Genomic DNA, 14,777 nt, shown 5'->3' on the forward strand with positions numbered 1-14,777 from the left:
ACTGCTCCCTTCAAGGTAGTGTTATTAAAAAGAATGCCAAGAAGAAGGGTAAATAATAAAGACGAAGCTCAAGAACAGAGAAGCAATTCCACATCAGAAGAAGAGTTCATACTTCTGCTTGGTATCATTTGCACCAGGGGAAAAACAGGACCTCCCAAACACAACCTGTTAAAGAAGTTTTGAACTTCTACATGTGATTTCAATCCTAGATTTGAGTTTACCATCAAATCTCTGTTTTTAGAAGTGCCAAAAGATTCAGAAGACTGAAGTAAACTGATAACCCTTGTAATAGTAAAACCAAACACTAACATCATCTTATTTCTCTAAAAACATCTTGGGTATACAGCACGTTGTGAACTGTTCTTCAATTCTTTAAATATTTAATAAACAGCAAGTCTGTTACTGCCAAGTAAACTTCCAATATACACTACTTGTGCCTTCAGAGAGCAAAAAATTACCCTCCCTCTCCAGGAACTCACCATAACTGGAAACTGGCCATCTGAGTAGAATCACAGAAGTCAATACCCACTGAAACGGTAACGGATCCTGCAGGCTCAAGGCATTCTACATGAAAACATTTTGAATAGGTAAATTACACATGCAAAGCAACAGAAAACCCCAGATGCAAACCCTCAAACTGTACATAATTAGAAAACCTGTATTAGAACAAACAAACAAACAAAACCCAAATCAAAACCTCCATAAAAATAGCTAATACTTGTAGCTCTATCTCAAGTAAGCACCATGCAAATGTCACACTTGCATGTTTAAGTGTCTTGGATTTTCTCTCCCCACAGTCAGTGTACATGAAACATTCCCCTTTCAATCTTACGGTCCCACTACCAACAAAGTGAGAATTTTTCCTAGAAAATCTAGGAAAATTTCTGGCAGAAAAAATACGCTGAAGTTACATCATTTTACTTGTGTATAGATCCAGCACTGAGATTTCATTTTCAGTAACACCAGTTTGCAAATTTACTTAATAAATGGTAAACCACTACGAATATTAAAAAAATTTAGATTACCACACACAGTAATGCAAAAAGAGATGAACTTAAAATACTTCATATTTAGTATGATTTACTTATTTCTCAGTATTCTCCTTGCATTAGTTATGGAAAGGAGTAGAAAGATTATGAACCCAAAATGGAAGATAATTTTGTGCTTTACAAGCAGTGCAGACTTGTGGACTTCTCAAATTAAGATATTAAAAGACATGCTCATTCTTAGTTTCTTGGCTATATCACTATACTGTTTTCTTGATGCTGTAGAGATAAGGCTTTGTTTTGGTAGGAAGAAAAGCTCTTTCTTTACATAAGCAGAAGTACCAAGAACAAGCACTGTAGCAGTTTGACTTCTCAAGCAAGAAAGAAAACCTAAAAGCACGCTTAAATACAGGAATTCAAATAAAAGTTATTGGGCAGGCAGAAAAGTGCCTAATTTCCAGTTTATTAATTGACTTATCTGATGCTTTTTAGGAACTAAAGAGTAGGCAGCCGCTCCACAACAAAAGGAAAAAAATTTAACTGTTCCAAGAGTAAGTTCTGACAAATATGGAAAATGTGTATGTGATGCAGTTAGGCAAAGACTAAGCTAATGCTAGGAAATGAAGAGAAAACAAAGTATTTCTAGAGGTTTGTGTAAAGCATTGAAAGATTACAGGCTCATGCTCAAATTCAGACTAAACTTTACTGAAGCCTTTGATCTTACTGTTTTCCAATAGGGTTTCAAAGGCACCTAACCCAACAAAAGAATACTGTCCACAGGATTTAGGTAAAATAATCTGGTCCATTTCTATTGGCAAAATCAGGACAATTGCCAACATTAATTGCAGAGATGGAGGCAAAACTAGACATAGTCCAGTAGGAATACCTGTCTGCACTGACACTTCTTTTGTTTCTGCTGGGCAAATTAAAGGATGTGTTTTCCAAATGCTGGAAACAGAAAATATAGTTGCAAGAACAAGGTATATAAAGTGAGCTAGATAAAGTGACAAAGAATACAGAAAATTTGCATTGAAGCAAGAAAAGCAACATTTTTTGAAGGAACTATAGATGATATATTACTTATTTTCCACCGAAGAAACACAGCTTCACAGGACGTATGCCACAATAATGTCTTTCTTGGGGAAATAAATACTTTAAGGGTAGGATTGTCTTGTGGAACTCAAGAAACCTGAACTGGGTAACTTATTAATTTTTTTTTTTTTTCTTTTTTTTTTTTTTTCACGTGAAGGAAGTAAATGCTACTGTTCCCTGACTGTTATTGTGAGCACAGTATCTCCTGGTCTGATTTATAGAAGTACTAGTTTTCTACTTGTAAGCCTTTGTGGCTTTATTTCTTTAAATGTTCAAAGGGAGGGATATAAATTAAGGCTGATGGTCAAAACTAACATGAAATCAGAACTTTGCACTGGAGTCTTTATCAGAGAATAAACACTAAACAGTTCACTTAACACAAAAATTAGTATCTTTTCTAAAAGCAATCTTGATCAAGCGCGTATAATCATCAAAATGCAAATGGCTACAAGATTTTAACTCTGAAATAAATTATAGCATTCTACAACTGCTTTTGTAGCTATTTGTTGTAAATCTGTAGTGCCTTTTCAATATTGAAAATATGCATTTCAATAGCATACAGCAATTTAATACCAAACATCTTTTTAATTATGTTAATGATTTACTGAAAACAAAGAATACTCTTTACTTCACTGCTGTGCTTTAAGAATTGTTTCTGTATTCTTTTAATGTGACCTGGATTCACAGGATAATGTTCAGAAAAGAAAGCTCCAGGAAGACCTTATAGCAGTCTTCCAGTACCTGAAAGAGGCCTACAAGAAACCTGGAGAAGGACTTTTTACAAGGGCATGTAGGGATAGGACAAGGGGGAATGGCTTTAAACTGAAAGAGGGTAGATTACAGATTAGGTATTAGGAAGAAATTCTTCACTTTGAGGGTGGTGAGACACTGGAACAGGTTGTCCCGAAAGGCTGGAGAGAAAATAATTGTGAATATAAATCAAAACCTCATTCTAAATAGTAGTCCATTATAGCCATTCTGGATTAAGGCTGTTAAGAGAATCAAAGTTTGTGGGAAGACAGAAAAACTTTATTATATTGACTGGAACTGATATAAATGTTATTTGAAAAAGCAGGTAAGATTTCAGGCATGGAAGTTATTATCTAAGGAGTTATTTTTGATGTCAAATACAAGTAGGGGAAAGCTGAATTAATTTTTTCTAGTATCAGATTATCTAAGAAAATACAGCTGCATGACTGTATGTATACATATATATATGAGTACATGTATGACTATGCAAAATCCCTTTCCTATGTTTAAAATTTTGCAAAACATGAAGATTCTATATTTTTAAAGATAGGATACAATTACCTATTGGACTAAACTCATGCATCCTCATGCCTGAAGGTAATTTCTTCTCCTCGATGTGAATATTCTCTATCTTGTGATCAGTTGTATTTGTTACTGTCACTTGCACAGATACCATACGATCACCAAAAATGCCTGGCTGTCTGGAGAAGTGATAATGAGCTGCTAATCCTTTTCCACTCATTCGATGAAGCAGTTCATGTGTTTTTGTTGGCACAGAGACTTGGGTAGTGACCTGTTAAATACAAAACAAGGGTTGGTGAATGTTGTAAGCCAAGAACAGATAAAATGACATCTAAATATCACACTTTTCACTCAGCTAGAGCACCTGCTTTCTAGTCACAATTTTAGTGAACTATAAACATGTAAGGACATATTCAAATCCATAAACAGAATCACAGAATCACAGAATGGTTTGGGCTGGAAAGGACCTTAAGATCATCTAGTTCCAACCCCCTGCCATGGGCAGTGATGCCTCACACTAGACCATGTTGCCCAAGGCTCTGTCCAATCTGGCCTTGAACACTGCCAGGGATGGGGCATTCACCATTTCTTTGGGCAACCTGTTCCAGTGTCTCACCAGCCTCACAGTAAGGAACTTCCTTATATTTAACCTGAACGTCCCCTGTTTAAGTTTGAACCCTTGTCGTTATCGCTATAATGCCTGATGAAGAGCCCCTCCCCAGCATCCTTACAGGCCCCCTTCAGATACTGGAAGGCTGCTATGAGGTCTCCACGCAGCCTGCTCTTCTCCAGGCTGAACAGACCCAACTTTCTCAGCCTGTCTTCATACAGGAGGTGCTCCAACCCCCTGATCATCCTCATGGCTCTCCTCTGGACTTGCTCCAACAGCTTCAGGTCCTTTTTATGTTAAGGACACCAGAACTGCACACTGTGCTCCAAGTGGAGTCTCACAAAAGCAGAGTAGAGGGGCAGGATCACCTCCTTTGACCTGCTGGTCACATTTCTTTTGATGCAGCCCAGGGTACAGTTGGCTTTCTGGGATGCAAGCGCACAAATGTCAGTAATAGATATTAGATAAAAGAATCTAAAAATAACATTCCTGGTGCTGAGAAATAGAAGCTTTAACTTTGTTTTATTTGCTTCACTGTCCATTATACATCTGTTTTCAGTATTTTAACTCTACTGTTACCTATTATCAGATTTTTTTCAGAGTTAGAGTTAAAATAATTTTGTTGATCCAACATGAAGTCTCATTCCATTCCATGCATCAGACCTCAAGGGTGACCCCAAGCCCACTCTGTGCTGTGAAAGCATAGTGAGAAATTGTCATCTTCTCTTGTTAAAACCACCAAAAAATGTGGCCTAATAATTACATCAGGCAAATACTAAAACCACAGTTATATAGAGCAGAAGGATGTTGCCATTTTTGAAACAGCCTTGCTGCCACAAGGATATTTGGCTCCACTCTGTCCTGAAGAAGTAGCATGAATAAAAGACATTCAGTGTGCAAACAAATTTCCAGAAGATACTGCTGCAAAGGAACTCTGTAATCATGAGTTCAAAACTGCAAAAGTAAGGAATATGCAGAAAACTGTGGAAAAGCGATTCTGAATTCTTTAAACAAGTTTTAAGGAAAGGCTAGGAAATTACATGAACAGTGACACCACACAAACAGAACACGGAAGCTGAAAAACCTGAATGCTCAGCATGAAAATCCCATTTGTCTGGTCAATGCACTATGAGCTACCAAACTTTACCGTGTACCTGTTTCCACAGATGAGTGTCCATCTTCTCTTGCCCTACCCATAGCTCTGACTGTGTAACCACATGGAAGAGACAACTGCAAACAGCAGGATGTTCAAGACTCCAAGCAGCTATGCAAGGAGAATGTGCTTTTATTGTGCCTTCTCTACAGGAGTCTTACAGGCTGCTACATTTTCCTGACTGCCACATTAAACAAGGAGGGGCTGATCTGAAGACTTAGTGAACATTTTCAATAATACGAGAAGCTGGTAAGAGCTGGGATTTAAAGCCACAAGGTGTTACAGAAATGGAAGAGTGTCTGAATAACATTAGGCTGTAAAGAATCCTGTCGAAAAACTTCAGATGTTAGAGAGCACATAACAAACTTGATCTTCACCTCTGAGCACCTGTTTCTGAACTGGAAAGCCAGGCTAGTAATAGTCATCACCTCAAAGGAGTATCTGTAAAAATGAACTATTAAATGTTTAGAAGTGTGAGCATAACACTGGTGAAAGCTGAAGAAAACATGAGGAACTGAGTGTGTATTCAGATGGGGCTTCAGAAGGTGCATTAAGTTTCACACATATCACACCGCATGAAGAAAAAATAATGAAGGAGAAAAGCCAGAAAGGCTTCCCATCCCCTCAAAACTCAATTTATGTATGCCTGTAATTAGAACACCACATACAGAATGTTACTGAGCAAAAACCCCTGGAAAAAACTTCCACATCAGATTTCACTTTCAACTTTTTACCTAGCGTTTCTTTCTCTAACCTCTGGTATTAGTTTTTTTCATAAACAAATTAATGATCTTGGTCAACGGCTCAATGTCCAAATGGACACCAAAAACAAGTGGTGTCCCTCAGGGGTAGGTGTTGGGACTGATCTTGTTCAACATCTTTGCTGGTGACATGGACAGTGGGATTGAGTGCACCCTCTGCAAGTTTGCTTGCAGTGTATCAACTGCATGACACCAAGCTGTGTGGAAGCACTGGAGGGAAGGGATGCCATCCAGAGGGACTTTGACACGCTTGAGAAGTGGCCAATGCCAACCTCATGAAGCTCAACAATGCAGGCTGCTCAAGGAAGTGGTGAATGCCCCACGCTGGCAGTGTTCAAGGCCAGGCAAGACAGTGTCTTGGGTGACATGGTCTAATGTGAGGTGTCCCTGCCCATGGCAGAAGGATTGCAACTAGATGATCTTAAGTTCCTTTCCAACCCTACCATTCTATGATTCTATGATCTACCAGTAACTTTTAGTGTGAAGACTCAAGGCAATTTTAGAATACATCTGAACTGAGGAAACTCTACAACCCCAACTTTGAATGTGTGCAATTTATTAATAATTTTAAAGTAAACTGGTAAAGTTCTCATTTTCTTACCCCTAAAAAGATACCGTGATGTTCTCAGGACCAATATTTTTCATTTTCCTATATGATCAGAAGAAAATATAGCTGTTTAAAATAGAACACATAGCCAAATATATAAATTTCTGTCCGTCTTTAAATAGTAGTAGCAATAACACTTGAAGAATACAGGCACCCTTATTTTATATGGAGTAATTTTTTTTCAGACTAATTACTGGTCTCTGACAAGCATGAACTCGATCTAACTCTTTTGTCCAAGAATACAGTTCAACACAATTTTACAAGACGAATAATGACCAGGTATCTTTTTACTCCTGTGCCATTTTACCGGCACAAATATATGATAAGATTAAGGGTACTTTTATGTAGTTTATCTTTAAATTATATTTATGAAGTAATGACTCTTGTGCCAGGAGTTGAAGGGTAGGGTCCAAAGTGGCAGTGCTCATGCCATTGCTTCCTCCTGGGGAGTAGGTCATAACAACCAGTACTGTGACAAATGTCTCCTGACAACCTCTCAAAATGAGAATCAAAGGGCTAACCACACTGAGGGTGTTAATGGCTATCGTGAACCCTCTGACAGCCCTTCTTGAGAACCTGGTTATTTGATTACCTCTCTGAAATGGGGGAGGCAAAGTAGTAAGCAGGACCAGAACCCTAAACTTCCAGAGCGCTGATTTTGGCCTCTTCAAAGACCTACCTAGAGGAATCCTGTGGGATAGGACTCTAGAAAACAAGGGAGTCCAAGAGAGCTGGTCAATATTTAAGCACCATTTTCTCCAAGCTTAAGACCAGTGTATTCCCATGAGGAAGAAATCAGGCAAAGGGGGCAGGAGACCTGCATGGATGAGCAGGGAGCTCCTAGTAAATCTTAAACACAAGAAAGAAATTTACGGGATGTGGAAAAAGGGACAGACCAAGTGGGAGGACTATAGGAACGTTGTCAAGGGTATGCAGGGATGCAACAAAGAAGGTCAAGGCCCATTTGCAATTGAGTCCAGCAAAGGACATCAAGGACAACAAGAAGGGCTTCTGCAAGTATATCAGCAGCAAAAGAAGGATTAGAGAAAATATGGGGCTGCTGCTGAATCAGATGGGTGTCCTGGTAACAGAAGGCACAGAGAAGACAGAATTACTGAATGCCTTCTTTGCCTCATTCTTTACCACTGAGGATGGCTCTCAGGAGTCCCAGATCTCAGAGGTAGGAGGAGAAGGCTGGAGAAAGGAAGACTTCCCCCTGGTCATAGAGGGTTGGGTTAGAGATTGTCTAGACAGACTTAACACCCATAAATCTATGGGCCCTGATGGGATGCACCCACGTTTCTGAGCTAGCTGGCAGATGTTGTCGCTCTGCTATTCTCCATCATCTTTGAAAAATCATGGAGAAGAGCTGCTCGATGACTGGAGGAAGGCTAACGTCACTCACATCTACAAAAAGGGCAAGAAGGATGACCTGGGAAGCTACTGGCCAGTCAGCTTCATGTCCATCCCTGAAAAGGTGGTGGAACAGGTCATTCTGGAGGCCATCACCAAGCATGTAGAGAAAAGAAGGTCATCAGGAGTAGTTAGCATGGGTTCACCAAGAGGAAACCTTGCTTGACCAATCCAGTTGGAGGCCTGTACTCAGTGCTGTTCTCCAGGGATCAGTACTGGGTCCAGTCTTACTCAACTTGTTTATCAATGCCCTGGATTTTTTTATTTATTTTTTTTGCTGATGATACGGTGTTGGGGGCAGTGGCTGATACACCTGAAGGCTGTGCTGCCATTCAGCAGAACCTTGATGGGCTGCAGAATTGGGCAGAGAGAAACCTAATGAGGTTCAACAAGGGCAAGTGTAGGGCACTGCACCTGGGGAGGAAGAACCCCAAGTACCACCACCTCTTCTCCATGATTTTTCAAAGATGATGGAGAATAGCAGAGCGACAACAGTACAACCAGTACGGGTTGGGGCTGACCTACTGTAGAGCAGTTCAGCTGAGAAGGACCTGAGTGCACTGGTAGATGATATGAGCTAGCAGTATGTCCTTGCGGCCAGGAGGGCCATTAGAAAGCTGGGGTGCATCGGGAGGAGTGTGGCCAGCAGGTTGAGGGAGGTGATCCTCCCCCTCTACTCGACCATGGTGAGGCCACATCTGGAGTCCTGTGTCCAGTTCTGGGCTCCTCAGCACAAGAAAGACCAAGAGCTACTGGAGAGGGTCCAGCGGAGGCCACAAGGATGATCAGGGGTCTGGAGCATCTCTCTTACGAGGAGAGACTGTGGAAGCTGGACCTGTTTGTCTGAGGAAGAGAAGACTGAGAGGGGATCTCTTTAATGCATATAAGTGGCTCAAAGGTGGGTGCCAGGAGAATAGTGCCAGACTCTTTTCAGCGACAGGACAAGGAGCAATGGCCATAAACTAAAACAGAATGGGGAGAGACTTGTTAGCAGGGCCTGTTGCAATAGGATGAGGGGTGATGGTTTTAAACTAAAAGAGGGGAGATTCAGGCTGGATGTGAGGAAAAAATTCTTTACAATGAGGGTTGTAAAATACTGGCACAGGTTGCCCAGAGAGGTGGTGATATCCCTGGAGACATTTAAGACCAGGCTGGATGGTTCTAGGCAACGTGATCTAGACGAAGTTGTCCCTGCTCATTGCAGGGGGATTGGACTAGATGACTTATGAAAGTCCCTTCCAACCCAAACTACTCTATGATTCTATGAGGAAGAACTTCTTTATGTTGAGGGTGGCAGAGCACTGGAAGAGGCTGCCCATGGAGGTTGCGGAGTCTCCTACTCTGGAGACATTCAAAACATGCCTGGACGTGTTCCTGTGTAACCTGCTCTAGGCGGCCCTGCTTTGAGATTTGACCTCCAGAGGTCCCCTCCAACCCTAACGATTCCGTTGTTCTGTGACAAAACGTGGCCAGATTTCTGGCCATTGCAAAATGAATGGAAAAAGTACAAATTGTATGGACCTTCACAGTTCCTCGGAATTCAAAACATCTTGTAAATACAAACCCCAAACTTTAATAGATTAATATTCTTAGATTTCTGGAAACAATTGACAAGGTCAAACTCTTACAAAAAACCCTCAGTTGCCAGGAAATAAGAAAGGAGTACTTCAAAAAATAAGTATCTTACTGATTGATAGAGACAAAAGCAGTAACAGGTTATTATGGTTACTTAAACCATTGAGTTAAGCAATAAATCTTAAGTTTTAAGATGTAACTTAAATCTTATTTTTAAGTTAAGCTTAGCTTTTAACTTTTAATATTTAGCTCAATTTGAGTTGGAAATGCGCAATAGAAAAGTAATGAAATGGTTCACTCATTTTTCATTAAAAAGCTTACAAAATGTGTTTTATTCATGTTAAAACAAGTATTTTGAAGTATACTAGCTTCTCTGTGTTAACGTATAGCTGGTTTTATTAATATTATTTAATTAATAGGAATGAAAACATAAACATTTAGTAGTCAGAAGTCCAACATGTAGATACATATGCATATACATAAAGCAAAAACCCCTCGCTAACTCAAACCTTCCTGAAACTTTCCTGTGATTTTTAGACTCTAATCTATGCCCCTTTTCAGCATTACTGCTCATGTTTTAGTCCTAATTTCACTCATGAGCCCACCCATTTTTATTTTCAGTATCATACTATACAGAGCAACAGACAGGCAAAGGACAGTCAGACAAATGACATTGTTGTCTTCCTTCCCATAGAACATGAATTTTCAGTTCCATTTAACGTGGCAGTACTAAATAAAATATATATATGGTGAAAAAAGGAATTTAGTTCTGAAAAAAAGAAAATTCTCAAGCCCTCTACTTGTTAGCAAGGGTTTTGAGCTGGCAAAGGTTGGTGCGACTGTAATGCAGTCTATTTAACAGTTGCATCAGTCTGGTAAACAGATTTTTTTGTTTTAATTCTAAAATATTTAATGCATAGAACTGCAATACTTAAAGAAACCCATAGGGCAGATACCTGCAATCACTCTAGAGTTAAAATAATCCTCCAGAGAGTTAACAGAACGAGAAGCATCTAGTAACCAGGAGATAATCTCCTACAAATCTTACACAGCATATGTTTAAATAATAGAAGTCATTCGTGTACCTTCGGATGGTTTATGAAAATAACCAATCAATTCTGCAGACACAACATTATTTCTAAAGGAAATCTATGTGACTCATGATGCCTGCAGATACACAGAGACAAACCACACATATTTTATCAGTTTATTACAGTAAGCAAATAAGCGTGGAATGAGAGCGCACATAACTGTCTACTTAACGCTTACTGAAACATTTATAAGAGCTGTTATCTCCCTAATAACAGACAGACAGTGTGCAATTTTAGAGAGGAGAAAAGCTTCATATTTTTTAACACTTCACTAAAAAGTAACTGAAGAGTGTAAAATGAAAAATACTCTGTGCAGTTAGCTGGTAATGGACCATATTATCAACTCAAGTTAGATTTATAGGATACAAACTAGTCACTAATAGTTATTTTATGACATAGCGTGTCTGCTTTTTTTGGGTGAAGATTATTAAGATTAAACTTGCAAAACTTTTTTTTTTATATATAGCTGTTTACAATAACAGAAATAAAAAATTTAAAAATATAGACTGTCCTCCTACCCCAATTTGATTGAAAGATACCACAAATTAAAAGTCAGCACAGGGACTCCACAGCGGTATCACTGTGAACACTGTATTGGTGAGTCAGACTGGGTCCCAGGCTAACTGCATGTGTTGAAAGATGATCCATCACTCCAAAAGGAGCTTCAAATATTTTTAAACTACTTTGTATATAAGAACAAGAAGGCAACATCAGGATTTTGCCTTAAAAATTCTCTACTCCTTAACCATCTACAGGGAAGTTTAAGATCACTGACAGCAGTTTTGGCTTTCTTTATCACAACAGAGCTGACTAGTTACAAACCACTGAATCCTCTGCACATGAACATGCTTCTTTTCGCATGCTCAGTGAGTCCTTAGTAAATAAGCTCAAGTTAATACAAAAAACTGGTTTCTATAATTATTTAAAATAAAAAGCACTACATGGTCTATTAAACCTACCACAGAAAACAGAGCTGGAAAGGCTTTCTCATATGAAGTATCATAGAATCATAGAATGGTTTGGGTTGCAGTGTACCTTAAAGTATTATCATTATCAAGCATAAAATTATGCCTGTTGTCTCTTTTCTTTTGTGTTTGTTCCTTAGCTTAATAATGCTGCAATAATAAACATAGATTAATTTTTGATCCTGACTCAGAAATGTATATATGTTTGAATAAAACATGTATTATCGGAAAAAAATATTTGCTTCCAAGAATCATCATAATAATAGTTCTATTCCTCTAATTTACATTCTGTTAAAGCAGTGGACTGAATCATTTAATCTAAGTATCCCTTCTACTGCCCTCCTATTGGCAATATCCATGACATAATCCAAGAATTACCTATTGAGCTGTGAGAGCTATATCCTCTCTTACACTCACTGTAAGGCTATGCTCCAGCAACTGCGCAACAGCTAAGAGGAGAAGGGCTATCACGTAGCCCAGCCACATTTACATGATCTTTCAACTGAAGCTAGGAGAGCAACTTGCTATAATTCTATAGCAGTAGGAGAAAGACGAAAAACTAAGCAAAGGAAAGACAACTACTGGCAGAAAACAGTTTGTTCACGATCTTTTGCTCCACTACCAGTAACATATTGCCTCATAGTCACAAGGCAATGTCTTCCCTATACAGCTCTTACAAAACTAAAGAATTAATAATTCACTAAAAAATAAAACAAAAAGCAAAAAAAGAATGTAAGAAAAAAATGTCAATGTCCCACTCTGCATTATTTCAAGAGGCTGTAGCAAATCCCAGCATCAGAGCATACTTAAGTTATGCCGATACGGATTGCCAAACTAAGGACAGCACCCTTTCGATAGGGTCAGGGAAACCAAGCAAGGAAGCAAGCTCACATCTGCAGTCTAGAAAACCAACAGGATATCACAATTCAATTCGGGCTATTTTATCTAGGCATACAGACACTTGAGGACATAATGTCAAACTCCAGAAAATTTTAAAAACAACTTTTCACCAAAGGCACGTTTAATTGGTTTACATCTACAAAACAGCTTCTAAAGGCCCCGTCTGCTAGGTAGTCCTTCAATTTCTAATACATCCTAACTCCTTTCTTTTTGCATCATCGCTAATTTCTAGGCTCTACAATTCCCTAAATGATTAGTATGTCAATGAGGCTAATTGAAATTTAGGATATCAATGCTCATATCTTTAAACCAGTGTTGGTTTTAGACAATTCTGGACAATAGAAAGTGAGTTCCAAAAATTCTTACTGAATTTCAAATTGATAAAATAATACTCGTGTCTCTAAAAACTTGCAAGGAAAATAAAAATCAAAACCCCCCAAATAACTGCTGTAGATTTTTATATCACACAGAGACGAATCTCAAACAAGAGAGTACTTTTATTATACTGCCCACAGTCTGCCTCTGTCAGGCTGGCAAAGTTAATCCTTTTCTCTACCTTTTTTTACTCTAGTATTTGTATGGTCTCAAGTAGGTATAAAATCATTCTTTCAAACAGTAGTATGTTCAAGGTAACCTGTAAATCTAGAGATAATAAAAATCTTCCATAATATGATTCTCTTAAAACATCAACAAACAGATTTCCAGTAACTCTATATCAGAATAAAAAATAAAAAGTGTTGCTCTCATACCACAAAAATGACTACATAACCTAAAGGAACCACAATTAAGACTTAACCCAGAATTCTTGAACAGCAGAAAAATCTACTAGTCCCATACCAGATTAATTTAGCCCTGAGTGTGCACTTGTTTTGTATTTTATGTGTAACTTGGGGCCAGTGAGACAGATTGCATTTTGCATGTATAATAGAGCTTAAAGCTTTATATACCACCACCACATGGTTTTGTTTGAGATTTGGCATCTTTGCCTTTTCCTTCTGCTGAGCATAATGGATCACATGAATAATCCAATGAAAATATTAGCGAAATCTTTTTAAAAGCCATACAAGGAAGAACTTCAGTAGCAACAAAATGGGAATATTCTCATGATTAAGTCAGCGTTATTACCCAAGCACGAACGAAAGGGCTGAGTTCAGTAACATAATTATGGGCCACAAACCTTGGTATAAAGTCAAAAGTGCAAATTCTTCACCATAGGGTACTCTGGGATCACCAGTGGATTATGAAAAGAGCTTAAACAGATACTAAGGAAGAATTCTTTTTAACTGCATTTTCAGAAAATTCCTACATTCAAGGGCTTAAACTGTATCCCAATCCAGGTTTCAACTTCTAGAGTAACAGTGACCAAATCAACTGGTGAATTCATAACTACGCATGGCAAACCTCAAGATTTACTATCATTTTGTCCTATGTATGCTTCTATGAAGCAAAAAGATGACAAGCCTGGTGGCTAATGCATGTATGTCTTTCACCAAGCAGCATGGTATTTTAAACTCCTTTGGAATAGTCATTAGGTGTTTCAAGGAAAAGGCATTCTCCCAATATACAAACAAGTAATTTCTTCAATTTAGTGATTTGATGCTTCCAGTGACCACCTAACTGGAAATTCTGAGGAATACTTGAAGTAATTTAAGAATTAGAAAAACAGAATAAGGTTGCAGCCTCACCTTGTGTCCTAATTATGAATTTGAGGAATAGTGGACACTGCTGAGAGGGATTTTTAGCATTGAGTCTAAATGAATTCAAATAAGTTCCTATACATGGTTTCTAATATATTATTTTGATTTTGGCAAACAGCCAGTACTCCAGACACCTCTGAAGTTAAAACATACTGAACCCTACTGGCTATAATGTATAATTTTACACTTAGGGTTATATTGTAACTACTTCTACATATTGGTTTCTTCCAACAGAAGCACCAAGTTCAAATCTTCCCCCAGAAAAGAACCTCCTCTGTCAGGATAAGCGCATAATGTAAGCTGAAACACTACACAGTATCACCTATCAGCCAAAGTGAGCTCAGCCTATAAAATGCTGTATTTGATATAGCACAGATATTTATGAATGCTGAAATGTAAATTACATCTTTGACAGCTTAATACAACTATACTTGAATCTTGGTCACTATATTTTTGTTGAAAAATGCAAGGTGTTATTTTGGTTTTTGTCAGGATGATCTCATCTATATTAGCACTTCCTCAATGTAGCGGTAAAATCTCTGTATGTACTGGAATGCCTCTCTTATACATGATATTGAGACACCAATTTTCTCCAAGTTTTATTTCATTTTACATACAATGTTTTAATCTGAAAAAAATCCATATTCTTTACTTT

General features: G+C 38.3%; 1 protein-coding gene across 6 annotated transcripts in view; it reads right to left on the reverse strand.

The window, feature by feature from the left end:
- Positions 1-14,777, reverse strand: part of AP3B1 (adaptor related protein complex 3 subunit beta 1) — a 156,665-nt gene that overhangs the window by 25,364 nt on the left and 116,524 nt on the right. For all 6 annotated transcript variants that reach the window (XR_003994986.1, XM_030511426.2, XM_030511423.1 and 3 more), the window contains 2 exons: positions 3,390-3,621; positions 480-564 (listed from right to left, as the gene is read on the reverse strand). Coding sequence is in view for 5 of the 6 variants with exons in the window: in XM_030511426.2 (XP_030367286.1) it covers positions 480-564; positions 3,390-3,621 (317 nt within the window). In the remaining variant the exon portion in view is untranslated. The remainder of the gene's footprint in view (positions 1-479; positions 565-3,389; positions 3,622-14,777) is intronic.

The sequence above is a fragment of the Strigops habroptila genome, chromosome Z (assembly GCF_004027225.2).
Source record: "Strigops habroptila isolate Jane chromosome Z, bStrHab1.2.pri, whole genome shotgun sequence".
Classification (NCBI taxonomy): Eukaryota; Metazoa; Chordata; class Aves; order Psittaciformes; family Psittacidae; genus Strigops; species Strigops habroptila.